The following is a 27,535-nucleotide window of genomic DNA, read 5'->3' on the forward strand; positions in this document are numbered from 1 at the left end:
GCTGTGAGTATCTGGGTCAACTTCTCTATTTTCTTGCCTTTTTGGATATCTGATATAGGTATTTAAGTAATTCAAAAGTTGATGGTAATTACAGTACATAACCATAACATAATACATAACATGTAACTACATGATGCAAGTCAAATTATCATCCCACAGATGAAATCTCCTTTAGAGGATATTTGGTTGCGAGCTGTTAACTTTGGATCACACTGGATGCTTGTGGTATGTGTGATAAACTATGTAATCTCAAATCTTTGTTTCAATTGAAATTTTTTATTGAATACTTATAAAATATTTGTAATATCGGATGGTGTCCTCTTTTTGAAAGATCGTCTGTATGACCAGGTAGAGCATTTTAATTGTAAACTCATTGGGAAAGGAAACATTGTATGAACGTAAAATTCTGCGAAACTGGAGGTAAACCCTCATACCATAGAAGCACTTTTAAACAGAAGGCATAATGTTTAAAATGTCAAAACTTTAAATGTTTTTATTGAGTGAGAGAGAGTGATGCCTAGAAACTTTCTGAAGCTGCGAGTTGGTGATAAGCACAGTGCAGCATGGCAAGTGCAAAGCCTCCCACATGAAAATCAACACTCGAGCAGCTGTCGAGTTCTAGTTTGAAGGTGTGTTTGAAAACCTATACTGGGCGGTACTTCTTTCATTAGATTTGTACTAAAACATGAATTTTGCAGTTTGCAGAACTGTATCTTTTAAAAAGCAGTGTTTAAGATGTGAAGACAAGTGAAAGTGCTCTATCTTTGGCTAGAATGGAGATTGTATGTGCACTGCTAAAATATTGAGGTAAGTTTAGGGACATTATTAATTTACTCAATTTTAAATGTAAAGTAAAATAAAAACATAAATCAAAATATATCAGACAAGACACTCCTCATGCACAGAAATATCTGATCAAAAAGTAAGAAAACAAAAACACTATGCTGGACATTTACAGTAAATATTCTACATCCTATTATAGTCTTACTCTTTGTCACACTATGGATTGTCAGGTCTAATTTTGTAAATCTAAATTTAAATGTTTTGCACTATAACTGGTTGAACTTTATATGGATTGGTTTGTTCTTTGTAATAGAGCCAGTTTTAATCATTGTGTTCTAGGAAATGCAGAGGACTACAATGTGGTGTGTTTCATGTGTGTAGGTAATGCTGAAAAAAGCATAATTGAAATGGTAAGGAATCATATTCATCAAAGTGTGTGTGTGTGTGTGTGTGTGTGTGTGTGTGTGTGTGTGTGTGTGTGTGTGTGTGTGTGTGTGTGTGTGTGTGTGTGTGTGTGTGTGTGTGTGTGTGTGTGTGTGTGTGTGTGTGTGTGTGTGTCCTTCTCCTGTTGTTTAAATTGTGTGTGTGTGTCCTTCTCCTGTTGTTTAAATTGCGAATGGCAACTCGACTACAAGATGCATTTTCCGCCACCTGCTGGATTGGAGCATAGAGTACATCAGTGTGCGTGCGTGCGCGCGCGTGTGTGTGTGTGTGTTGTAACGGCCACTTTAATATTGTAATGGTTTATGTGTTACTGTGCCTTTATGAGAGTTCTGCTGACATATGCGCTTAGACTGGTGAGTGCGCATGCGCCAGGCAGAGCTAGCGCGAAGTTGAAAGTATTCAGACGTGTTGTTGTTATTCTGCCTTCTAAGTTGAGCAAACCAACGTTTTTCTTTTCTTTTGTGACGGGAACCGAGTGTTTTTGTTTCTCCTTCGCTTTTACTCCGTTTATATGTGTGTATGTTGGATGTGATTGCTGAGATGATCAAATACAAGGCTTTTTGGGATAACTTTACATGATTCGAGTGTTTATTTCCTTTTTAAGTCACCTTGTTTTTCTCCGGGTCAAACCTAACACTCCGACCACGTTACAGTGTGCGTGTGTGTGTCTGCGTCTCTGCCCTTCCCCCCTCTGCAGTATGAACTGTAATAAAGTGAAAGTCAGCAGCTCCATTTTGTGACGAGTAAAAAATAAAAGATTTCAGGAATAAAAACACGTGAGTATCTAAAGCTCTAATATATAAACACACTGAAGTGACACTAGATGCAGAAGAGTTTTGTGGCTTTGTACTGAAGTTTTAATGTACACAGTTTGTTTTATTACTTGATAGCGTGACTCCTGTAAGTGAACTCTGTGCTGATTCAAGGTTTAATTTAACACACCGATCTTGGAGTGAAGTAAACGTGTTGGAGTGAAGTAAACGTGTGTCCTGCTGTAATCGGGAGAAGGAGACATGACCTCCAACATGAGTGTGTCTGGAAAACAGGACTTAAAGAAAGACGAGAGGTGACTTACTTTTACATTCACCAGCAATAAATACAAACCCAGTCTCACGGCAGTTCGTCACAGAGGTTACGAAATGTAATCTATTTGATTCGTGTTCACGGAGACGGAGCTCCCTTTTTAACGTACAAAAAGCACGGACTTTCGATCTAATGTATTTCAATAGGAAGCATCTTTCGCGTCTGCACGGCGTTTTTCTTTCCGCCACTCGGAACCAATTTTGCTCATTTGTTATTCATTTTTAAAATTTAAGCACTACTTTACTCAACATTTAACCAGGAGATTTTATCCTTGTTTTTATTGCTTTATATTCTGTAGGGTATTAAACATTTTGCTATGGTTTCTTTTCTGAGAAAATGAATAACAAATGAGCAAAATTGCTTCCGAGTGGCGGAAAGAAAAACGCCGTGCAGACGCGAAAGATGCTTCCTATTGAAATACATTAGATCGAAAGTCCGTGCTTTTTAACACGTTATAAAGGGAGCTCCGTCTCCGCGAACACGAATCAAATAGATTACATTTCGTCAAGGGCGTAAGTTTGATTTTGACATTGGTGGGGACATAAATAAAATTGGTCTGCAGAGCCACATTGTCACAAAAGTACAAAAGCTTATCACTTTTTACTCGAATTGTACAATAATTAAAATAGTATTTTTTGTGCCATAACTTTATTTATTAAGGTTACACAGGTCAAAAACAACACAATAGGTTTATTTTATTTTTTATGATGCCAGTAAGAATTCTAGCAGGGCAAGTAAAAAAAAAAACTGAACAAGCAGATTTCCTCCAGATCTGCTCCAGAAAAAACCAACACATTACATCACAGAACATAATGTATTAATTACTTAATTTTGTGAAATAAAGAACATTATATATTTATATATACTATATAATAACTGAGAGCTTAGTGTGTACTGTACTGTAACTTGCTATTTGTACAAGCCAAACACATGTCTACGTCTGTCATTACCAGAAATAAACTGCTGGCATATTTGTTTCACATCAATTTTGTCTAGTTTGTCCTGGTGGACATGGCAAACAGCAATACTGTTCAGTCTCACTTGTCATTGTTGTTCTGAGCCATGTTTTTAGTCTTCGAAGAGCACTAAAACTTCTTGCGGCCTCAGCTGATGACACTGGGACCACTAAAAGCAGCCTGACAAGGGTTTCAACTTGATCAAACAGGCCTCTCAATTCAACTGACATTCCTCTTAGAATATTAGCCACTTCAGTACTAGATCTAAAAGTGTTTCTAGAGCGAAACATGGCTAGCTGGACTTTTAGATTGTCTCTGTTCAGTTCTGGATACTGATCAACAATGTCAATCACTTCTCCAGTCAGTAGAGTTTCCTCTAACTTCTGCAGAACATCTAGATCTGGTTGACTGAACCTGTCCTTAAGCTGAACATCAACACTATCTAGCATTTTATAGAACTCTGTTCTGTAATGCACCACCGATGACATGACAGTGTGCTGGCTTGCCCCACCAGTGTATCGCCTTGGTGGATGTCTTTGGTGAGGAATCTGAATGGACGTAATTCCAAGGGAGTCAACCATTGCAGCTGCTTTATTAAAAACCTCCTGAACACGTTCCTCATTTCTTTTGGCTTGTAAAATGGACTTGATGCACACTATTGCACTTCTCATTCCTGCAACAGTTTCAGTCCGTTTTTGCAGAGACTTGTTCAGACACTCCAATTCCTCAATCACTTCTAATGCCAGAAAGGGTCCATGCACAGTTTTACCCTTTTCAAACCTCTCTCGCAGTCCATTTGCCCTCACACCTGTGTTAGATCCATTTGATGCCATCTCCTCCAATCTTGATAAAACACTCTCATACTGAGACAGCACTGCTTTGATTGCTTTTCCTCGCACTGTCCACCTGGTTGGACACAGTGGTCTGAGTGATGTTGATGGTCCTTCTGAACCTGCTGCCACTGCTGAAAATATAGACTTGAATTTTCCAGACTGTTGGCTTAATGTCCCTAGCTCATGGACCCACTGCAAGGCATCCCGTATCACAGGACTGGCTAGGCATGCAGATTGTGTGATCAAGTTAAGACAATGTGACCCACAATGCACATATAAAGCCAATGGCTGCTGTCTCTTTAGCTGTGCTTGTGCTCCACAATGTCTTCCTGACATATTAGCAGCACCATCATATGTTTGCCCTCTTAAACCAGACATGGGAATATTTAGCCTCATGAGTGCATCCACAGCCACTCTAGCAATGTCCTCTCCAGTAGTCCCTGAGACTTCATACAAACCAACAAAAACCTCTTGTGGTACCAGGTCATGGTCCACATATCTAAAACATATAGATTCTTGCTCTACTCCTGAGACATCCTGAGTGCCATCTATAATGAGTGAGTACTGCAAAACTGGAAGAGACTGGATAGAGACTGCAATGCCTCTGACAATACAATTTCCTAACATTTCCAAAATCTCATTTTGCACAGAAGGAGAAGTATAGTCATGACAACGGGATAGCCAACTAGAGAGACGCGCATCATCATTGGCTTTGAATTTTAAAAGCTGAAAAAGATTCGCATTTTCTGTTTCATGGCCTCGCAGTGCCATACCCTGCCTAGCAAGGAACTGTACTGAACCTACAATATTTTGCAGGCAATACCTAGCATCCTCTTGTTGCTTTGCCAAGGCACTTGAAAGTTGTGAATCTACAGGGGATGCTTCTTGAACACAAACTGTAACTGCATGATGGTGCGACTTACTATTCTGGTGCCGTTCAAAACTAACAAGAGCATTTTTGCAGTTACTGTATCGTTTTGAGGAGAATGCTCAATGCTAAATTTCACAACCAACACTACCATGTTATTGTATGACCTCACCTGTAACCCTGCCTTTCCACCTGCCTCTCCACAACATGACAGGACTGCTTCTGTCACCTGACCTGACAAAATAAATGCACTGATGCATGCCATATGAACACTGAGAAGAACGTTTGTGGCTTAGATACCTGTAATCATTACAACATTATGTTATTAATAGAGAAGTGGCTCAGTGGTTTTAAGTGGCTTACTTTGGTGGTTTGTTTTAAAATAGCTCCGAATGTCTACTTTTCTCTTTTTTGCATCCATCCTCAGACAGCATCACATCACGCGTCTGTTTGTGTGTGTGTGTGTGCGCACGTGTGTCACGTTGCATATTGCTTCATACAACGGAATATAGCTGCAGCCGACCTCAATACATTAGCGAGAAAGACAAAGCCAATCAAACAGCGACGTGGGTTAGAGTGGCAGGACTCAAAAAAAGGCAAAGGCCAATCCTTTTAGAGAGTTGAGTTACAGAGGCGGGATTCATTGCAGGGGGTAAATCTGTTAACCGTTTGTGTTCCACTAGTTGCGCTATTTTTTACAGAACGCCGTTGTAAAAAATTTTTCATCTTATTTTATGATTCCTGGATAAATGTTAAATAAAATAAGTAAAAAAGCACAAGACACAGACGGACATCAGTGGTTATGTATAAATATATATATAGGTTTGGTCGAATTATTGCTAGGGACAATTGAGTGTTCCCTGGATATTGGTAGGGACATGTCCCTACCGTCCCTACCCAAATCGACGCCCTTGCATTTCGTAACCTCTGTGACATACATGAAATACACACCGTCTCATGGGAACACATCTGTATCTCTAAACACTCACTAGTTAACACAGAAACTCAACTTTGCTTTAAGGTGTTTAATAGCAGTGAATATATCACTGATCTGATCTAAGAACAGTTTAGACAAATCATTCACTGAGAGAAGAGTAAAAAGGACTGTGTAATGTGGAGCATAAGAGCAGCATAGCTTTGAGTCAGTGAACTCTACAGGCTTTAAGACCCAGCTGAGTCAGTTAGCTGTGATTGGGATTCCTGATATCAGTGTAATTCCTGATTTATGAGGATTGTCTCCTGTTTGAATAAGTGTACAGACCTTATCTGAATTAAAAAGATGGAATTATTAACAGTGTTTAATGATGAACGCATTGTGCTGAGACAGAAGAGTATTAATTAATGCTGATATTTCTGTTGTAATTCTAGAATGATGAAGAGAAAGAGATCAGACTCACCACAACCCAGCTGTATGTCCATGAAGAGTGACTGGTCAATGGATCGTCCAATTTTATTCAGAAACAGAGACAGTTCTACTGATGTGAGGTCAGTATAGTGAGGTGTTATACAGCAGTGTTCCACCAAATCAAACTCACTCGTCTCATTATGAAGCCCTTCATGAGCTTTATCGGGTGTTGAAGCAGTAAAACACTAAACTGTGCAGTGCTGTAGCTCTCGGACTTGCAGTGAGGAAAAGTGCTTTAAGAGTTCAGTTCAGTCTGCAGTCCCTGAGCTGGAGGGTCTGTGGTCCTACAGAAGAACATTTACACCTGGGACATTAATGACAATATAAAGATTTTATTAATTTATTCAAACATTTGTTTCTAAACATGTTGGTGTCAGTTAGGAAATCCTGAAGTCAGTGTATTGTGTTTAGAGGATAGTGTTAAATATCTGTGTCTGTATTTATTAGTGTGTGATTTGTGCAGCTATGAATACATCCATATACAGTGATGCCTCGAGATACGAGTGCATTGACATACGAATCTTTTGAGATACGAATTGTGATTCCACCAAATTTTTGTCTTGATATATGAGCAAATTTTTGAGATACGAGCATCCGAGCCGCCGCCGAAACAAAGATCCTCGACAACCACGTGTGCTCTGAAAATAGAATCGACCCCAGTCGTAACTCAGAGCCGCCTCCAAGTCGTTTAGTTAGACTAAACTGATAACTTTATAATTACTACAAACAAAACACTGAGTAAACTCCTCAGACTTGGATGAGAATGAGCAAACTTCTTTATTGTGGTCAATCAGCCAACAATTCTGTAAGAGAAATTGCCAAGTTGAAAGTAACAAATGAAAACCCCAAAAAGAGCATGTCATGCAAAAATCAATCAAAAACAAAAACTCTCGTGACGTTCTTACAAAAGTAAAAAACACGCACACACACCACACGCGCACGCACACACACACACACACACACAGGCACACACACACACACACACACACACACACACACGCGCACACACACACACACACACAGGCACACACACACACACACACACACACACACACACACACAGGCACACACGCGTGCACGCGCGGGGCTGCCTCCTTCATCTGGCCAGAAGAATTTGACACACACACCTTCACCCGCGAGCCCCAGGTATCTTCTCAATATATATACCCTGACGCTCCTAGGAGCCTCCTCTTTGGTTCCCAGTATTTCTTGGAGTCCCACGGTGCCATATCACCTTATTTACCGGCATCACCTCCTATGTTTTCTAAATACACTGACCTAATTTCCCCTTATTTCCCATCACCTTTTTCTTGACTATATTGGTTATGTTGTATTACTGTTTTTGCTAAGCCCTTACTGTTATAATGTTGCTTTGTATTTTGATTTTCACTTCCGCACACATTGTTGATCAGAGAGCTCAGACTGACTAGGCCTGACAGCCTATAGAGTGGCTTTATGAATGGGAATTTAAATTGTCGGGTAATATGGATGTCGTAACCGGATTGGACAGCTGATTAACAGCTGATGCACGCTTGACGACGTGGCCTGCCAGAACTAACGCCATGCTTGATTTAAGTTCGTTAATTTTCGTGAAGTTTAGTTAAGGTCTATTTAAGTGTGAAGTAGCATTAAGAGGTTACAGTAGCGAGTAAGTGAACGAAAGTGAAAGTGTACGCACGAGACAAAATTCCTCCTCCTCTGCCTGTTTACTCCTCCCTCAACCTCCGTGCGCATCTTCCGTAAAGTAAAACCAGTTTATTTTTTTTTGACATTCTCTTTTATTACTGTATGTTTTATACAATATTTGTCATTTATATATACAGGTACTGTACATTTTTCATATTCAAAACACATAAAGATATAACAACTGGAGTGGAAGTTTGCGAGCTGGATTAATGGGATTTCAATTCATTTAAACGGGGGAAATTGTTTTGAGATACGAGCAATTTGAGATGCGCGCAAGTTCACGGAACGAATTAAACTCGTATCTCGAGGCATCACTGTACGTCTAATACGTCCATATCACATGATGTGTTTTGTTTGTTCACAGACCACAAAAGAAGAAATCAAACATCAGCAAAAATCATCTGGACTCCATGTTCAAGGTGTGTGTGTGTGTGTGTGTGTGTGTGTGTGTGTGTGTGTGTGTGTGTGTGTGTGTGTGTGTGTGTGTGTGTGTTTTAGTGAGTAATGTGTGTTGTGATCCTTGTAATGTCTTGATGTGCAGCAGCATTATTAGTAATCAGAATTTAAGTTCTAAGTTTAAATGTGATAATAAAAAGAGACTTCTACTTTTTTTTAATAAAAGCATCTGTCACTGTAATATGATAATATTTAGATCTGTTCCTGTGTGTTTCTAACCAGGAGCTGGAACACAAAGTCATCACTCTGATAAAGAATGAGCTGAAGAGGTTTAGGAAGCTCTTGAGTCCAGATTACCCAGCATGCACTGAGAGGGAGGTGGAGGATGAGGAGGATCTGCACAGTGTCAGAGAGGGAGCGCTGAAGATCACACTGCACGTCCTGAAGAACATGAACCATACAGATCTCGCTAACACGCTGTACAACAGTAAGAACTCTGAGTCATGACTTTATTCCATCAGGTTCACTTTAGAGAGAGGAAATAGTTTTAGATATGAACACTTTTAGTTTTAAATTTAATTTTAGTATCATGTAAATCTGCTGCTTTTCTGTTCTGTTCATGGCCCAGCTTGTAGTTACTCTGTACAATGGCCTGATCCTTCAGTAATATTTAGTACATCAATCAGGAACGAACAGCAGGAACTGAAATAAATGTACATTTTATACGGAGCTCAGTGATTTTGCATTAAAACATGTTATTACTTTGTTTATTAGAACTCAACTCTGTGTATCAGCCAAAGTTGAAGTCCAATCTGAGAGAGAGGTTTAAAAGAATTAATGAAGGAATCTCACAGCATGGAAGCTCAGCACTTCTGAATGAGATTTACACAGAGCTCTACATCACAGAGGGTTGGAGTGGAGACGTCAATAATGAACATGAGGTGAGACAGATTGAGACAGCGTCCAGGAGACCAGCAACACAGGAGACACCCATCAAATGTAATGATCTCTTTAAAGACAAGTCCATCAGAACTGTGCTGACTAAAGGAGTTGCTGGAATTGGAAAAACAGTCTCTGTGCAGAAGTTCATTCTGGACTGGGCTGAAGAAAAAGTAAATCAGGACATAAACTTCATGTTTCCACTTCCCTTTAGAGAGCTGAATCTGATGAAGCAGCAAAATCTCAGTCTCATGAATCTTCTCCATCATTTTTTCCCAGAAATAAGAAAACTCGAATCAATAGATTGTGACTCCTACAAAGTAATGTTGATCTTTGATGGTCTGGATGAGTGTCGACTTCCTCTAAATTTCCAGAAGAATGAGAGATTGTGTGATGTGACAGCGTCAGCCTCAGTGGATGTGCTGCTGACGAACCTCATCAAGGGGAATCTGATTCCCTCTGCTCTCCTGTGGATAACCACAAGACCAGGAGCAGCCAATCAGATCCCTCCTGAGTGTGTAGACCAGGTAACAGAGGTACGAGGCTTCAGTGATCCTCAGAAAGAGGAGTATTTCAGGAAGAGGATCAGTGATCAGAGACTGGCCGATAACATCATCACACACCTGAAGTCTTCAAGAAGCCTCTACATCATGTGCCACATCCCAGTCTTCTGCTGGATCTCATCCACTGTTCTAGAGAGAATGTTGGGTGAAGCAGAGGGTGGTGCGATCCCCAAGACTCTGACTCAAATGTTCACACACTTCCTGATCTTTCAGATCAAACACAAGGACCAAAAATACCATCAGAAATGTGACCCTGATCCTCAGCGGACCAGAGAGAGTATCATGGCACTGGGAAAACTGGCTTTCCACCAGCTGGAGAAAGGAAACCTGATCTTCTATGAGGAAGACCTGAGGGAGTGTGGCATTGATGTCAGAGATGTGTCAGTGTACTCAGGAGTGTGTACCCAGATCTTCAGAGAGGAGTTTGGTCTTCACCTGGGGAAGGTGTTCAGCTTTGTACATTTGAGTGTTCAGGAGTTTCTCGCTGCTTTATACACGTTTCTCTCCTTCATCAGCAGAAATGTAACAGAACATCAAACCTCTTACCTGTCTGATCTTTTCAGGAAGTCAAACATGTCTGATCTCCTCAGGAGTTCAGTAGACAAGGCCTTACAGAGTGAGAATGGACACCTGGACCTGTTCCTCCGCTTCCTTCTAGGTCTCTCACTGGACTCCAATCAGACTCTCTTACGAGGCTTAATGCCACAGACAGGAAGCAGATCTCACAGAAAACAGGAAACAGTGGAGTACATCAAGGAGAAGATTGGGGCGAGTCCATCTCCAGAGAAATCCATCAATCTGTTCCACTGTCTGAATGAATTGAATGATCATTCACTAGTGCAGGAAGTGCAATCTTACATTTATGGAGGTATCACTGGAATCAGACTCTCTCCAGCTCAGTGGTCAGCTCTGGTGTTTGTGTTGCTGACCTCAGAACAGGAGCTGGATGAGTTTGATTTGAGGAAATACGATCGATCTGATGAATGTCTTCTGATGCTGCTGCCAGTGGTCAAAGCCTCCAGAAGAGCTGAGTGAGTATTTTTATTTATAAATGTATTACTGCATGGTTTATTATTTTAATGTAACACTGAACTGCACTGTTTGGATTAATGTTTGTTAATAGTTACTCTAATCATCTTTAAACAAACCTCTGGTACTTTTACAGAAGATTGTTTCACTTTTTACACTAACATGTTATATCTGAACTGAGGGCTGGGCCACATGGACAAAATATTATAACATCATATGAGTTATTTTATAGCTTTTATAAATGAATCATGAAACATTTAGTGTTCTCTAAAATTGATGTAAAAACATCTAGACAAAATAACTGCATGGATTTAAGAACTAAAGACATTTCTGAACTAAACACCAGAGTTTTTACAAAATGGGATCAATATGGATAGAAAATATAAAAAGTAAATATTAAAACTCTCTAATGTCCTTCAAGTATCTCTTTATGTTTAAGTTCCTCATCTTTTGTTGTGTGTGACAGTGTTGTGGCAAGATTCACTCTGTCGTGGCTTTTTTCATCAATTGTTCTTTCTTATAAAAATAAAACATAAATGCTTTTTAAAAATTTACCCCAATATGAATGAAAAACAAAAGTCTCCTTCAGTCTGCACTACTGCTAAACTTTACCAAGAACTGAGCTCGTGGTAAATAAAACATCAATCATCATTTTGGACCTCGACATATTTGACAGACGGAGTGGGAAAATGTTCAGCTTTATCTTCTTATTTTGTTAGAAACAAGCAAGGCAGCTACTCAGATGTGTGATGAAGATTTTCTTTCTCTATCACTGAACTGTTTGTAGAGGATGGATTTTAAATGTGACTTTTTATATGAAGATTTTTATTTTGATGGGGTTCATTTTGTTCGTTGCTTATCAAGTGTACAAGCAGCTAAAAAGAGAGAGGATGAATAATCTGTCACAGGTGAGTGTAGTGTCGTGACCGCTGTTATTAAAAAGTCCTGTTTTGTTCTTCTTGGAGCTTGACAAAGACACCAAACTGTTAATGACCGATCACATTCTTGTTCTTGGATCGTGATTGTTGTTTATCTGTTGTAGTTGAATTATAGACACAGTTTTTTGTCTGGTTCACTGCATCAGAAGATGGTGGATGTGGTAAAAACAGACGGTGAACACAAAGACGGTTGCACGTGACGGTTGGTCAGTCAGGTTTCGTTCTTTCGAACCTTTCTGTGGTTTTTGGAGATTTTAAGCTGTGAACTGTATTTGTATTTATAAGCAGCTGTACTTAATCTATATTTTTGTTGTACAACATTAATAACAGACTGGTTTTGTTCTCTGTTCATCATTAAGTACTGATAAAATCTGATATCAGGTCTGATATCACTCAAGCTCTTATTGGACTGGGAACAAAATACTGAATTGTACCATACTGGAAAGAGTGGAGGTGGATTTTCTTATTGTATTGCATATGGTCTTGTATTCAGCTTAAGTTGAGTTTTATAACTGAGTTACAGAGGTGGATTAGGTGCTAACTTCTTTTGTCTAATCCTGGGTAAAAGCACTGACTTGGAAGGTGTATTGTGATTGTATCTGACACATTATTTTTTTAACACTGGGTCTAAAGTGTGTTCCATAAGAGAAGACAATAATGACAGTTAAATTGTTGAAGTTAAATGGTGTGTTTTGATTCTGACAGCTACCTTGGTGTCGGACGTCTCACTTACCATGCTAGGTTTGGGGAGGTTGTGCTGTTCAAAGCTAGTTCCACACTGTGTATTATACAATATACACTACACTCTTCAGGAAGTACCATGTCACTTATAGCCACCTGAAGCCCACCTACACAAATCCTTTACTCTGTGGAGAAAGAAGGGTTCACTAAGTTGTGTTGAAATAGTAACAGTGACATCTGTAGTAAACAGTACAATGTTCTTTTTAATATACTTTATTTACATTGTTTATGATAGATGATAGATTTTTACACATTTATATTTCCCAAAAAATGTAAATCATAATCAAGAATTGTTTATATAATATTTCTCTTTAGTTTGGATGTGTTTGGATGTATGTGAACACTCCACCTGTACTCACGTCCACACCAAACATCTGAACCAGTGTGTGTGTAAAATCAGAGGACTGGAGGTGACAGATTTGTACCTGTACGAGCACAGAGAACAACACACACCAACTGTTTTAGGGACTCTGTGAAATCCAACATATAACTGAGTGTAAAGTACGACTAGTATTTTCATGTTATTAACTGGTAGTGTACAGCTGTATAATTCTTTATTTTCTGTAATAAAATGCACTGTATCTGCAGTGTTGGTTGTAAAAACGTGAACACAGATCAGAGTGTAGTGTTTGTAGGCTGCTCGCTCTCACATGTGTGTGTTATGTACATGACCTAATGGTGTTATAATAAATTGTAGCTGAGAGATTGTGGAGTGCAGAAAGACGTCCCTGCTCCTGTAAATGTGCTGATGTGGTGTCCTGTCCTCTGATTTGTGTGTGTGACACAAACACACTGACATTTCTGTTACATCTTTAGCTGGATTATGGCTGTGTTTGTGTGTTTGAGATCAGTGTTCTGATATTTCATCATTTCTCTTCCAGTCTGGGTCTCTGTAATCTGACAGAGGAAAGCTGTAGAGTTCTGTCCTCAGTTCTCAGCTCAAACTCCTCCAGTCTGAGAGAACTGGACCTGAGTCACAATAAACTGCAGGATTCAGGAGTGAAGCTGCTCTCTGATGGACTTAAGAATCAACACTGTACTCTGGAGAAACTGAGGTACACACACACACACACACACACACACACACACACACACACACACACACACACACACACACATACACAGTTTTAATAAACATGACAACATCCAGTTCTCCTCTGTGGTAACTGTAATTGTAGTGATCTGATATATTGTCATTGTTGTGTGTGTGAGATGTACTGTATATAAAGATTTTGTGTAGTTCATGTTTTCAATACTAAAACTGAGTGTGTTAAGTGTGAGAAGGTTTTCTTTCTTGCAGGATGGAGAGCTGCAGTATTACAGATGAAGGTTGTGCTGCTCTGGCTTCAGCTCTGAGGTCAAACTCCTCATCACACCTGAGAGAAGTAAATCTGAACAATAATAAACCAGGAGAATCAGGAGTGAATCTGCTCTCTGATCTACTGAAGGATCCACACTGTAAACTGGAGACACTACGGTGAGTTACCGTCTCTTTACTGTATGATATTGAGTAATATTCACTGTGTGCTGTAAAATGTCACATCTAATGTGTGTATTTATGCTTCTGTTGTTCATAAGCAATGTGTTTAAATGTGTCTGTAATTCTGTCCTGTTGTGTTTTTCAGCATTAAGGGTAATAAACTCACCAGGTCTGGTGTATGACAGGAGTCTCTCAGACCTTTTTTCCAGAATAAATCAGTTATGGTGGTGAAGCGTTAGAACACGTCCCACATTTCCAGCAGTTTGGGAGCTGAATCATTCATATTCAGATGTAGAAGATCCAGAACAATAACTGTGACTGATCACATCCTTTTTATCCTCTCAGCTACAACTTCAAAATGTAATATATTTTACAATCCAGAGTAAGAAACAAAAACTTATGATACTCAAACTTGTTTCTTCATTTCTGATTTTCATTTCTGGTTTTCTTCATTTTTTTATAAATAAAATAAAGTCAATTCTTGTCCTGAAAACACAGTTTTTCACTATATTCCTTATCGACAATTTGTTTCTTCCTCTGTTTTTCTCTCTCCACACATCTATCACATTGTTTTCACTCATTGGATCCTTTAGTTCTTTACTCTCTGTATCTGATTTAAAAACCATCCCATCTTCCATATAGAGTTTACTGAAAACACTGTTAAAGACCTCCATCATTATTATTTCTTTATACTTCTTTAAAATACATCTTAAAGGATTCTTTCTTGTTTTTTTTTATCTGTTGGGGTATGTACATTTACTATGTAAACCTACAAAAAAGAGAGGTGAATCTTCACTGTGTAGAGGCAAATTCTACTCTCCTATTTGTACCCCAGGTGTGTGTATGTGTGTGCGTGTGTGTGTGTGTGTGTGTGTGTGTGTGTGTGTGTGTGTGTGTGTGTGTCTTTATGCACCCTCCATTTTCAGTTCTTATCAAGCACATTCACACAAACTCCCCTAATGTTCCATGTACAATTTTTTTTATTTACTGCAAAAGCACATAACAATGATATAAAACACATGATATTTAAAATTTCCGCTACACCACCCTCTAGACTGCTATAAGATGCTGTCAGGTAGTGTTGCATTTACGGTTGCACTAATATAATATACTAATATACGTATATATATCTGGCCACTGTATATTTGGCCATCTGCTAACATCTCATATCCACTCCACTATAGTACACGGTTCTGGTAGCCATGTTGAAAAAGTTGAGAAAATAACTTTCTCTGTCTGTGTTGCATTACTACCGATTCTCACCGTACTTCTGTTGCCAAGTCATCATTGTGTATGTTACCCGCTCCAGGCCAGAGAAACCCAGAGGGGCAAGTTGAATGTATAACACTGCAGAGAAATAACAGAGACACGTTTATGCTGTGAGCTATGGCAATGTTTAATGAACTCTGACCTTTCTTTCTCTTTTCTGTTTTCTCTCAGATACGGTCAACATAAATTATTCAGTTTCAGAAAAAGAACAGTAACACAATAGGAAAATACAACTATGTATTCAAAAGTCCATATGTTCAAATAAATTCTCTCTTTTCAAATAAAGTCCATATTTGTTCCAGTAACTCAATGGGGCATCAATGTGAACAATACACTGCATCATGTATTCTAAATAAATGTAAATAATCACATCATATAATATTCATCACCATGTTCACATTATAAATAGTAATTTAAATAACAACTGTTTCCATTTATTTTACTCACATATTCACAGTTCTCATAATCATGCATAACAACAACATCATGACTCATTTAATGTCATTTTAAGTGATTGACAAACCACAGAGAAATAACAGAGACACGTTTATGCTGCGAGCTCTGGCAATGAACTCTGACCTGAGCTCTGCAGCCTCTATTTCTCAGAAGCGATAGACGCCCTCTACAGGGGGCAAGAATAATGACCATTTAAAGATAAGTCCAAAAGTACATTCATGAGTCCATAATAGACAGAACAACACCAGGTATATGTTACTAACTGTTTGTCTCTACAGTTTTATTTTGTGGTGTGCCTATTTTCCTTTATGCACATTTCACACTTATTTCTTGGCCCTCTACATGTACAAACAGTAAAAGGGTCTATTTCAAAGGTATTCAACTAAAATTTAAAGAGGTCCAGTAAGAGAACATTTCTTGAAGCAAAGGTCCGGAAGATAAAAATGTCTAACTAGTTAGTGTGATATATATTTAATAATTTATTTTATTTTATAAGTAGCCTAGTAGTTGTATCAACATCTGCAAGCAATCAATACCTGACTGTCAGATCAAATAAATTCAGTACAATTTAAAACTTTTTGACAATATTTATTGTTACATAACATAGAACTGAACATATGTATGCTTGTAAATATGTATAACGTTCTCTCATTAAATAAATAAAAGTAGGGCTACATTTCAATATAATAGGAAATAAATAAAATGTGAAAATTGTGTATGTTTAAATAAAGTGCTTAACATACCCTTTTATATCTCAGTGAGCATGGAATGAGATGTATCACTTTACTATAGAATTTCAGAGTTTTCGATCTTGCCAGGCAAAGAATGGGTTCTTTCACTTAATAATGATGAACCTGAAACTGACCATCTCTTAGAGGCTGTGACGATCGGTGTGCCCTGTAAATCTGGATTGGTTGTCAAAATCCCCCCTTGCCGAGTACCTGTTCCAGAAGTTTTTTCATCAACTCAGTAGGTTTCCCCTTCTCAACACCTTCCTTTATTCCAAAAATCTGAAGGTTTTGTCTTCTACTCCATTCAATGCCTGATGGCCCCCTTCATGCCCCCATTTAACACCCATATATCTCCTCTTTGGTCTTCCTCTTGACCCCTTACCTGGAAGCTAAATTTCCAAATATCCTTCTGCCAATATAGCCACGCTCTCTCCTCTCCTATGTCCAAACCATCTCAATCTAACCTCTCTGACCTTGTCCCCAAAACAGCTAACCTAAGTTTTTCATATGAAGTGCTAGTTCCTAATCCTGTCCATCCTGTCCATCCTCATCACTTTTAAAGAGAACCTCAACATCCTCATCTCTGAACTACTCTGACATACTTCTCTGCCACTCATGACATCCTTAAACAGCTCACAAATATCCACTTCCTTTCTTAGCCCAGCTTCCACTACTCTTTCCCATAACCTTAATGTGTGGCTCATCAACTTCATACCTCTGCAATTGCTACAACTTTGCACATCACCCTTGTTCCAAAAGATTGAACACTTCTCCTCAATTTCTCAGGCATCATCTTACTCTCTAAAAGACTGTCGAACAATCTTGATTCTAAATTCCACTGCTGTCTCTCTTAGACCCCTCCACACCTCTCTACTCTGTACAAGTCCTTCTCACCTTCCCTCGTGTCTAACCTGGCATACCACTCATTGTATGCTTTCTGTTTTGCCATGTCCCTCTTCACTCTGTGCTGTGATTCCTTGTAATCCTGTCTACTTTCTTCAGTAAGACATCCTTGTCCCACTTCTTTTTAGCTAGCCGCATCCTCTAAATGCTGTGCTTCCTCGTTCCACCAGCATGCTTCATTATCTTCTTTTCTCCTTCCAGATGACACCTAGTATCTTCCTAGCTGTCTCCCTGAGCCCTTCTGCTCAGGTGAAGTAACTAATCTCTCTTAGACTGGCTCGTCTATATACTGTAGAATGTAGTCTACCTGCGTACTCCTACCTCCACTCTTATATGTACCTCTATGTTCCTCTATCTTCTGGAAATAAGTGTTAGCTACAGCCATTTCCACCTGCAATGCAAAGTCTACCACCATCCGTCCTTCTAGGTTCCTTTCCTCAACACCAACCCATCATCTCCTCATCACCTCTGTTTCCCTCACCAACATGCCCATTGAAGTCTGCTCCAATCACTACTCTTTGCCATCTAGGAATTCTCTCCATCACCTCATTTAACTCACTTCAGAATCTCTCATTCTCTTCTAACTCATAGCCTGCTTGTGGAGCACACCCACTGATGACATTCAACATTACTCCTTCAATTTCTAACTTCAAACTGATTACCCTGTCTGACAATCTTTTCACCTCTAAAACATTCATCAGGAACTCATCCTTTAGGATCACTCCTGCCTCATTTCTCTTCCTATCCACACCATAATAAAACAGTTTGTATCCCCCTCCTATCAATGTATATATGGTCAAATAAAACTTGTCTAGTGTTTGTTCTGTTATGTCCAGTTTTGTAATACTATCTAGTAGTCTGCTGTCGTAGGTGTTTGTCACATATACTGTACCTCTTTCATTTATTTTACTTTGTGCGTGTACATACATGTTTTACTATTTCAGGCAGCAATGTGTGAAATGTGTCTTCACCCTGCAGGTTCAGATAAAGCTGCTGAAATATGTACTCCCACAGCTGACCTTGAAGATCTTCAGGCACATTGCACAGCAGAAGAAAGAGCAGCAAGGAGAATAGCAGGAGGTGTGGTAGGAAGTGGTGTTTGGGTCAGCCCGAGTGACCAACCATGCTTGCCAAATAAATTGTTTCCTTACTATAAAAAGTTGACGCATGAGTAAGACCATGCATGAAAAGGAGGGATGTACAATAGTATTTATAGATATTGGAACACCAAGCATGTTTGTTTGGCATTATTTCAAATGTTCTGTCAGCCAAGGCTATCCAGCTCAAAGACATTACAATAGGCTTTTATTTTCTCACTATAAGACACAGTGGGATCTGAACTGGGTTTCCACACCTTTCAACTTTCCACACATCTCGATGTCCACTCTCATACGTCTTCCCAATTCTCTTTATCAGCTTTTAATAGAGACAAATGTGGATATGAATTCTCCATTATGAATGGGTGTGGCCTTCCCTGGAATTTCATGTATTCTACAAAGACTCACTACTCCAGTACATCTGTAATTATCCCAAAAAAAAATTCTACAACAATAACATATCTGCTTAGTTTGCATTTCTCAAACCACTCTTGTTCACAATGTGCATCTGGTCCCTTATTGTGTGTGTGTGAGTTGTGCAGTGCAGATCATGTGTGTCTATGTATTGTGTGCGTGTAAAGGTTAGTAAAAGCACTGGCCTTATCTATGAAAGCTTGATTCACTGAATTCACTGCAGAGGTTCTGGGTTTCCACTCATACACATACAGGAGGTCTGGACTCCCTCTTAACGCCATATGTTAATCCACAGTAAGGACAATACATTTTTGCACATTCATACACACAAACCGACTTTCTACTGCTAGTGCCTGATGTACTTCTTGTATATCCTTAGTGACAGATGTCCAATCAATTTATATATGTAGCACTTTTAACAATTCACATTATCTCAAAGAAGCTTTACAGAAGTATTGAAACAAAATAAGAAAAAGAAATAAAATGAATTTAACGTTAAAAGGATTAAGTTACTATAAATCTCTAACATCTATCCCTAACGAACAAGCCAGGGGTTATGGTGGCTTGAGAGGGACCAGATTCAGAAGGGAACCAATCCTCATTTGGGTGACCTTGTCCTTCCTAAAACAGTTTGTAGTTTAGTGAACTAATAGGTCATCACTATTTCCGAGTTCACCACAGACCCAACATTAATTTCTTGCTGCCAAAGTCTTCAAATGATCTCTGATGAAGGCCCAACCATAAATGCATTGCCAGTTCAGGTTCAGCAGATGGAGCCAAGAAATATGGCTTTTTTCAAGGTGAAGTGGTTTGGGGTGCAGACTGATACACCCTCTGGTGGGTGTATCAGTCTGCACCCAAAACCACTTCACCTTGAAATTTATGTGCCAAACGATTTGATCTTCAGACAGCACCTTGTCTTTGGGTTTGTCTTTTTATTGTTTTTGAAAGTGCACTTAAAAAGCATCCACAGCAATAGTTTATTTCAATAAAATATATTTGAGTTAAACTCATAGATAACAAATTATGGACTGCTCTGAGTTAACTACAAAAATTAAACAAACAATGGAGCAACATGTATGACAGGGGAAAACAGTGGTGTAATTAAAAGGTTTAGGGATGTATCAGCTAAAACATTTCCTGGAATCACTATATTATTTTGTTTTTCTAATCCTGAAGCACTGGCACTGAACACCAGTCAGCTGATGGGGAGCTGGTGATGACAAACATTAAAGCTTAACAAAGGGAGTGTCTTTTTCTGGCAGTGGACAGGGGACAGCATATAGATACTCTGTCCAAGCTGCAATTACATAATTCTACCACAGCCAACATTAACTTTTTCAGCATTGTGTTACAGTAGTTATTCTGGGGGATCAGCCTTCATTCTACAATTGCATTAATAAGCCTTGGGTGCCTATGACTTTCACCTGTTCACTGGTTATCCTTCCTTGGTCACTAATCATTGCATTCTCAGATGCTCTGCCCTAGACATCTAGCTATGACAATTTGGGTCTTGTCAAAGTTGCTCAGTTTCATATGTTTGCCCATTTTTTCTGCTTCCAACACATCAGCTTTGAGACCACTTGCTGCCTAATATATTCCACACATTTACAGGTGGAATTGAAACAAGATGTTATTAATTTAATACTTTAATTTACTGGCTGAAGTGTGTTTTCCATATGTTTCTTACCACCGCAAAATGTACAAATGAATCTACTTTGTTCTAGAATTTATGGTCATTCTGAAGCCTTCCATAGAGTTTTTAAATATTATTGAATGAACTAACAAATTCTATGCACAGGGGCCTTGAAAATGACCAGTTGTGTCATAAGCTCTGTGTTGCCACATCTTAGCCAGTTGGTCCAAAAAGTCTGAATACTGAAAATTATTCTTGGTCTCCATAGATTACATTATAAAAAGTGATGTGCTGCTTTGAAAGACATAATTGCATAAGATATCTAGGTATTATTAACACAATTATTAATCACAAAAAGATAAAGAAAGATTAAGAAAGAATAGCAGTCAACATTTACTCTCAACACAACTCAATTTTTATTGAGACAATTATTGCAGCTCTCCATAATTTTCATCTAGTCTTTGACACCTGCAGTAGAGGAGTGCACTCTTTTTTGGTCCACTGTTTCAGTTAGTAGTTTATGTTTAGGAAGTGATGACTAGCTATCTATGTGGAAGTGCTCTGCTAAATTAAGCAAAAGCTTGGAATGCTTTGATTTATGAATTAGAATTTCAGGAACCCAGTACCTTATGTATTCTAACAGTGAAAACATGGCTGTGCAAAATACTACTAAACCTTTACAATTTTGTAAATTATCAATTTACATCACCTGATTAACAAATGATCCCATTATCCCACTAAAATGAACAGCATTTCAGTTAGTGTCAAAATTTAATATTAAACATAATTAACTGTCAAGAAGACCCAACCACCTTTAATTATATAAAGTCTAGAAAAACATTAACAATAAACATGTAATAACTATACTATATTATTTTTACTCAAGCTCTTAAAATGTGCTTTGGCAAACCCCCTATAAAGTGTTTAAATGGAACACATGTTCCACTGAGTTACAGCTTGAAAGATAATAAATGTAATGCAAAACATTCCCAACACCAAGACTGCTCCCTTTACTGCAGACAACGTGACCTTGGCCATGTCCCAACCAACACATTGCCCTTCACCCCATGGTGCCGACCAACAAAATCTATCTGCCCACTCCCACGGGATAGCATCATTACCATGTGGTCCAGCTTGGAGCGAATGATTGAAAAATGGTAATGCCGTTCTTTGGTCAGTTTGCAGACACTATCTCTCAGGTTGTTGCCTGTAGGAAGTATACTACGGTTGATGTATGGGCAGTACTGCATCTCTACTTGAGATGTACAATCCCTGGGTGTGGTAGTTGTTGAGGCAGATGAATGGCTGGGGCTGTTTGTCTTTTCACTGCAGTCAGAGTTTAGGGCTATGGTGCAAGGATCCTGAGGAGTGGTGATTGCTTTTATTTGCATTGTGTCATCTAAATTCAGGTAGCTAGTCTGTGTGGACATGTGACGAAACTGAGCAGGTATACGTGTCGTAGTTCCCACAATTACAGTGTTAGCAGATACAGCAAAGTTTTCAACATTCACAGGTTTCTCTTCAGCAGCAGTAGGATCATGTCCAAAATCTTGCTCAATCGACTTTCCTTCAAGATTTAAGGTACCAGGTAGTGGAATGCTCTCAATCTCACTTTCTTTTCCAGATTGTTTGATGTGAGCTCTGTTGGGTGTGCTGGTCATCCTCATTGTTTTACAGACTGCTGCTGTGGAACCGGAGGCTCCTTTGGGCTTGAGTAGTTGGTAATCATAGATGCTACTGTTTTGAATACTAGAGGTAACTCTTGTGTCAAGTGGGAGAGATTGAGCATAGAGGATGCGGAACTCTTCATCAAAGTTCTCTGTGATTTGGCCAGATAGCTCAATCAGATTGCTACTGTTAAGTTTACCGTCAGTCCAGTTGAACCTAAGGGTGAAGAAATAAATCAATATTATCTTAATCATTCCCGAATAGCAAAATTAAGCACTGGAAGGCCATAGCATCGCAAAAATTAATGTGACACCAAAGCATTCAATAATGTTTCAATAACTACCAATGCCACAGTTATCCACAGCTGGGAGTCCAACAGAAAACAAATGTCTTAGCTCTCTGAATTGGTTTGACTGCATGACCCTCTCTTCTGTATTCTGTATATGAAAGAGTTAGCAAGGCCCTCCAAGTGAGCTTAGCTTCTGAAGTTTTGGACAAGTTTTTACGTTATTTATGAAGTGTGCTATGTTGTAAAGATGCATAATTTACACATTGCAAAAAGAGATTTTGTGGGAAAAATACAACATTGTCAATACAGTCACAAATAAAGAACTTTTGAAGAGATTAACCAGTACATTGTCTTAAAGCCTTATGTATATTTCCATGACAAATAGCCTTATCAGAGAGCAGATTACCAAGTTGGTTGACTGTCTTTTTTTCCCCCAAAATCAATGCAATGATTTAATTAGCTGCCACAGTTGGATAATTAGCCAGGCCATAAACTCTCTTTAATGTAGCGTTATTGTAACATGGCTGATCTTGCATTACAAGCAGGGACATGCCCATCATCATACCACTATCATACCAGACTTATCATGCCATTAATGTGTTAAAGTACAACTGAAGGTCTCAATACATAAAATATAACTCTCAAATTATTACTACTAAAAAAAGTTATTTGCTCCAATGAGATAATTATTGGGGCTTTCCTCCTAAAGTTATCTTGACAGTATATAGACTTGCATTACCAAGTATTTTTCTTTTTTATTCTAATAAATATTCCAGACAAAAATTCCCTTGACCTTAGTGTTTAATGCTGGAAATGTGTGAAGTTGGCCCCCACATGATCAGAAAATTAAGAAAACCATGTCAGTTTGTTTGTGCATATCTGTGCATGAGAAATAAAAAAATTGTGATCATCCAGTTTCTAACATATTGAGTAATTTTTTTATCTTCTCGGCCCACCAATTATCACTTCAAACTTGTCTCACTCGTTTGTACACACAAAAACATTTGTGCTTGATCGCTTTTTTTAAGTACATCCCTCACTCAGCCGCACCCCGTAATGTTCAAATTAGTTTAGTTCCTTTGTACATTGTTTTTTCACACACAGACACAGACACACACACATAGTTCTTTATATTAGACTACAGCGAATTTTTCATGATTACTAGGAAACGAATACCCAAAAATTTATATCAGAATTATGGATTACAAGAATCTTTAGCCGTAAAAAATCATTTCATGTCTGTCTCTTTTTATTTTTGTCAAGTATGAATTGTAATGATTAAAATGAGATACTAACAAGGACAGTATTTCATTATTGGACCTGCTTGCCTTAATGAAGCATAGTAAGCATTAAATAAGAACTATACTTGCTAATATTTTATGAGTTTCTGATATTTATAAAACAGCACAAGTAAACAGCAAAAGTAAAGAGTTATATTTAAGGAACTAACTACGGAAATTAGCATGTGTATTCGTTTCCTGGTTTATGATGCCATGTCATGAGCAATAATTATCTAGTCTAAACCTTACCTGTAGGAGCCTGTGGCTACTCTGTTCCCATCAATCAACATAAACCGTTCATGAACCTTCCCAGTAATTCGCGCACCAGATCGCATGTAGTAAGTTGAACCTGTTAGTGTCCGCACTCTCATAAGCTGCAAAACAAGGAATCTGTAGTGAACTTCAAAAATCAAAATCACTTAATTAAATTTAGCTTTGAAGATGAAGAGAAGCGCTAACCATCAGACTGTTTTGCATTGGTGGTTAGAGAAATACTCATACCACATTCTTAGAAACTTAACTTTAACTTTATCAAGTAATTAAGTCTTTTTAAAATAGTTGGGCAAGAGACAGCCATACTCAGAAATCCAGAAAGGGTGGGAGAAGCATTAAAATGGCAATAAACATACCTGTAGGTCACCAAGTTGCACATTAAGGTTTTTGCACATTTGCATGAATGCTGGGAGAGATGCCTGGTCTAGTAGGATGTACACAGGGACACGCCTTTGGGTGCATGCCTCCTGCAGGTCATGGAAAATGTCCAGGTCTGTTAGTGAATCAGTTACTATGGCAATCACCTGCAAAAAAGAAAAAGAAAAATATATTGTCCTGAATATTTTTGTCATGTCTGCACCAAAAAACTAGGTACCATTACCACAGCTACACAGTTAACTAATCATAATTAAAAACATTTTAGTTATTGTTATATAATTATAATTATGACAATGACTACTCAATTAAAAGGTTTAAAAGATTTCTTGGCTTTTATGTGAATGCTATTTAAATATCTTTATGTAAAGGATTACAAAGCATTTTTTTATTAAACAAGAGAAAGATGAAGAAATTATAGATTGTAAATTATTTATAGACTTTAAATAATTTAAGAATAAAGTTTGAGACATAGATTGTTTAGAAATGATAAACCTGAAAATAATTTTATTTAATAAAACTTAATTTAATGTGACAATGATCATTTCCTCACAGTCTAATTAACCACCTTGAACACCACACAAACCCCTAGGGATTCAGTAACTGTAGGTTGAGAGACCCTATATTAAATAAAGTAATTAACATCCATTTATGCTATAGCAGGAGCTTCACTTGGTTATTGTTTTAACAAGAAAAATCACCAAAGTACACACAGCATCCATTTTAATATATACACGTGTACACCTGCTCATTTATGCAGTTATACATGGATTAGACACAGAGCTAGGCACAGGTCATGAATGTTCACATTAAACATCAGAGGGGAAAAGTGTGATCACTGTGACTTTAACGGTATAATTGTAACTGTGCAATTGTTTAATTGTTGTATGAAAATAGCAATATGACAAGCATTGAGCAAAAGCCAATACTACAATTTGTAATCTGTTGAAAAAAGACAGAATCCAATGGTGTACTAACAACCAGACATCAAACAGGTCAAGGAAAACAATAGCAGACTAATCTTTATTGATAGTCAAGTGCAATTGTGTAAAATAAGTCTACAGAAACATTCTGTCTGCCAAGAAATGCATTAAAATATAATTGGGAGGAACTTCATGTAGCAAAACAAACCACAATGCCAACACAATAAGCTGCTTCATCAGGGAGAAAATGTGTATTTGAAGGTATTTGCCTGGCCAATCATCAAGTCACCAATGGCCAAGTCAATCAGCAGACGTTTCACTTCCTCCTTTCACCTCAAGAGAAGACCGAATAGAAGACCAAGCAGCAAAACAAGCAACAACTAAAATAAGCTGTGGTATAAGCTTGGAAAACAATCACAAATGATAAACACAGTTGTTGACACCCTTATTGCAAACAATAGTAATCAATAACAAATACATAAATAAATAAAGCCTATGTAGCTTTGAAGATAAAGATATTATTTTAGGATAATATAGCATAATCTAGCTAATATATAATCTAGAATATATATTGTAGTTAATGAGGTAATTCATTGCAATTTAGCCATTGGTATTAATATAACAAGTTACCAAAATAACCTTGTGTCACGTTGGCTACACAAACACCACCACCACCACCACCACCACCACCACCATGACTGTAACCTCCCATCGCACAATTTTCAATGCCCAGGTGTGTATCACTTACTGTTTATTTGTGGAACTATTTATTTATTTATTTATTTATTTATTTATTTATATTTAAACAAACATACCCCTGTAGTGGGTAGCTGGAACAGAGAATAAAATTTCGTATGCAGGGAATCAAGGAACGCTCAGTACATTTACATCATTTAGCAGACACCCTTATGCACTGTCTCACATTTTCATTTCAATTTATACATCTGAGCAATTGAGGGTTAAGGACCTTGCTCAGGGGCCCCGGCAGTGGCAGCTTGGTGGACCGGGGATTCGAACCCCTGACCTTCTGGTATACCCACATAACCACTAGTCTACCCAGTAAATATTGCTCAGTATTATTAAATAGCAAACACATATGACAATTTAAGAATTTAATAGAAAGTTTTACCTCTTTTGCATTTTTTATCATTCTTCGTACTGCTTCTTTGCAGCTGTAAATGCTTTCTCCATAACTTGGCTGAAAGTAAGCTGCAGCGCGCGTGACTCCACGGAACGACCCTGTAGTGAAAGCGGGCCAACCGAGTTCTAAAACCGGGGGCTCGAGGTCGGAAACCTCGGGGAAATACGTGGCAGACGAACAATCCAAGGTGCTATGTTGCTCTAAGTGTGAATCGTCTCCAACCAGGGAAACGCATCTCGGTACAACCGCGGCACGGGAGATTCGTCTGATCTCGTCGTCGGTTAAAAAGTTCGCAATTCTCTCTTTGTTCAGAAAATCTGTAAAGGAGTCGATTCCTTCGGATACCAGCGTTTCCAGGGCAAGTCTGTGCCTTTCATTATATAAATCTTTTATGTTTGAATCGTGTCGCACCTCCGACCTTCTCCAGTCCGGTAAATCATCCAGACACTGTGACATAGCCATACTTTCAATTTTTAATTATTGGATGATAATAATAATAATAAAAATACGTCTGTTTTAGTCATTTAAGCAAGCCTTCTGTTTTCTGCTAATCATTACTGCCCGTGCGGCTACAAGGTACACGTTAAATATTCGCTACCCTTCGATTGTGCTTGACGTTCATTGGCCACAAGTTTGAATTTGTACGTATACAGGAAGGGGGAGTTTGTGACGTCACAAGTATCCTGGTCATAAAAAACTGTGCGCGAATCACAGAACCGCACGTGCGTTTTAAAAAACAACAAACAGAAAAGAACGCAAAACAATTAAAAACATTAAAACAGGTATTTTTCTTTCTCTTTCTGCTAGTTTTTATTTATTTTTTTTGCTTTAGCTTTCCATTCATGCTTCAATTATCCTTTCTCTTTTTTCACCCCCCTTAGTTATAGTAGCAAATAAATATAGGTATAGAATTCGAATTTAAGAGTATTTTAATAA

General features: G+C 38.3%; 3 protein-coding genes across 5 annotated transcripts; 1 reads left to right on the forward strand and 2 right to left on the reverse strand.

The window, feature by feature from the left end:
- Positions 1-2,237: 2,237 nt before the first annotated feature.
- LOC113655115 (NLR family CARD domain-containing protein 3-like) lies at positions 2,238-14,349 on the forward strand. Of its 2 annotated transcripts, XM_047810599.1 has the most exons (8): positions 2,238-2,293; positions 6,336-6,452; positions 8,423-8,477; positions 8,737-8,941; positions 9,229-10,987; positions 13,546-13,788; positions 13,965-14,141; positions 14,290-14,349. In XM_047810599.1, exons 1-8 carry the CDS (start codon positions 2,241-2,243, stop codon positions 14,324-14,326), a joined length of 2,646 nt encoding a protein of 881 aa, XP_047666555.1. In that variant the 5' UTR covers positions 2,238-2,240; the 3' UTR covers positions 14,327-14,349. The 2 variants fall into 2 exon arrangements, with proteins under 2 accessions (XP_047666555.1, XP_047666556.1); XM_047810600.1 differs by lacking the exons at positions 2,238-2,293; positions 6,336-6,452; positions 8,423-8,477; positions 8,737-8,941 and having other exon boundaries at positions 9,192-10,987; positions 13,546-13,719.
- On the reverse strand, positions 3,048-5,456 carry LOC125140780 (zinc finger MYM-type protein 1-like). The gene is made up of 2 exons (XM_047810601.1): positions 4,030-5,456; positions 3,048-3,664 (listed from the first exon to the last, which is right to left on the reverse strand). Exons 1-2 carry the CDS (start codon positions 4,868-4,870, stop codon positions 3,612-3,614), a joined length of 894 nt encoding a protein of 297 aa, XP_047666557.1. The 5' UTR covers positions 4,871-5,456; the 3' UTR covers positions 3,048-3,611.
- A 6,693-nt stretch (positions 14,350-21,042) lies between the features above and the next one.
- Positions 21,043-27,221, reverse strand: fam83d (family with sequence similarity 83 member D). 2 transcript variants are annotated; one of them, XM_047810414.1, is made up of 5 exons: positions 26,588-27,221; positions 26,274-26,288; positions 24,517-24,684; positions 24,137-24,261; positions 21,043-22,534 (listed from the first exon to the last, which is right to left on the reverse strand). In XM_047810414.1, exons 1-5 carry the CDS (start codon positions 27,059-27,061, stop codon positions 21,661-21,663), a joined length of 1,656 nt encoding a protein of 551 aa, XP_047666370.1. In that variant the 5' UTR covers positions 27,062-27,221; the 3' UTR covers positions 21,043-21,660. The 2 variants fall into 2 exon arrangements, with proteins under 2 accessions (XP_047666370.1, XP_027021240.2); XM_027165439.2 differs by lacking the exon at positions 26,274-26,288 and having other exon boundaries at positions 26,588-27,220.
- Between the last annotated feature and the right edge of the window lie 314 nt (positions 27,222-27,535).

This window comes from Tachysurus fulvidraco, chromosome 2, assembly GCF_022655615.1.
Source record: "Tachysurus fulvidraco isolate hzauxx_2018 chromosome 2, HZAU_PFXX_2.0, whole genome shotgun sequence".
Classification (NCBI taxonomy): Eukaryota; Metazoa; Chordata; class Actinopteri; order Siluriformes; family Bagridae; genus Tachysurus; species Tachysurus fulvidraco.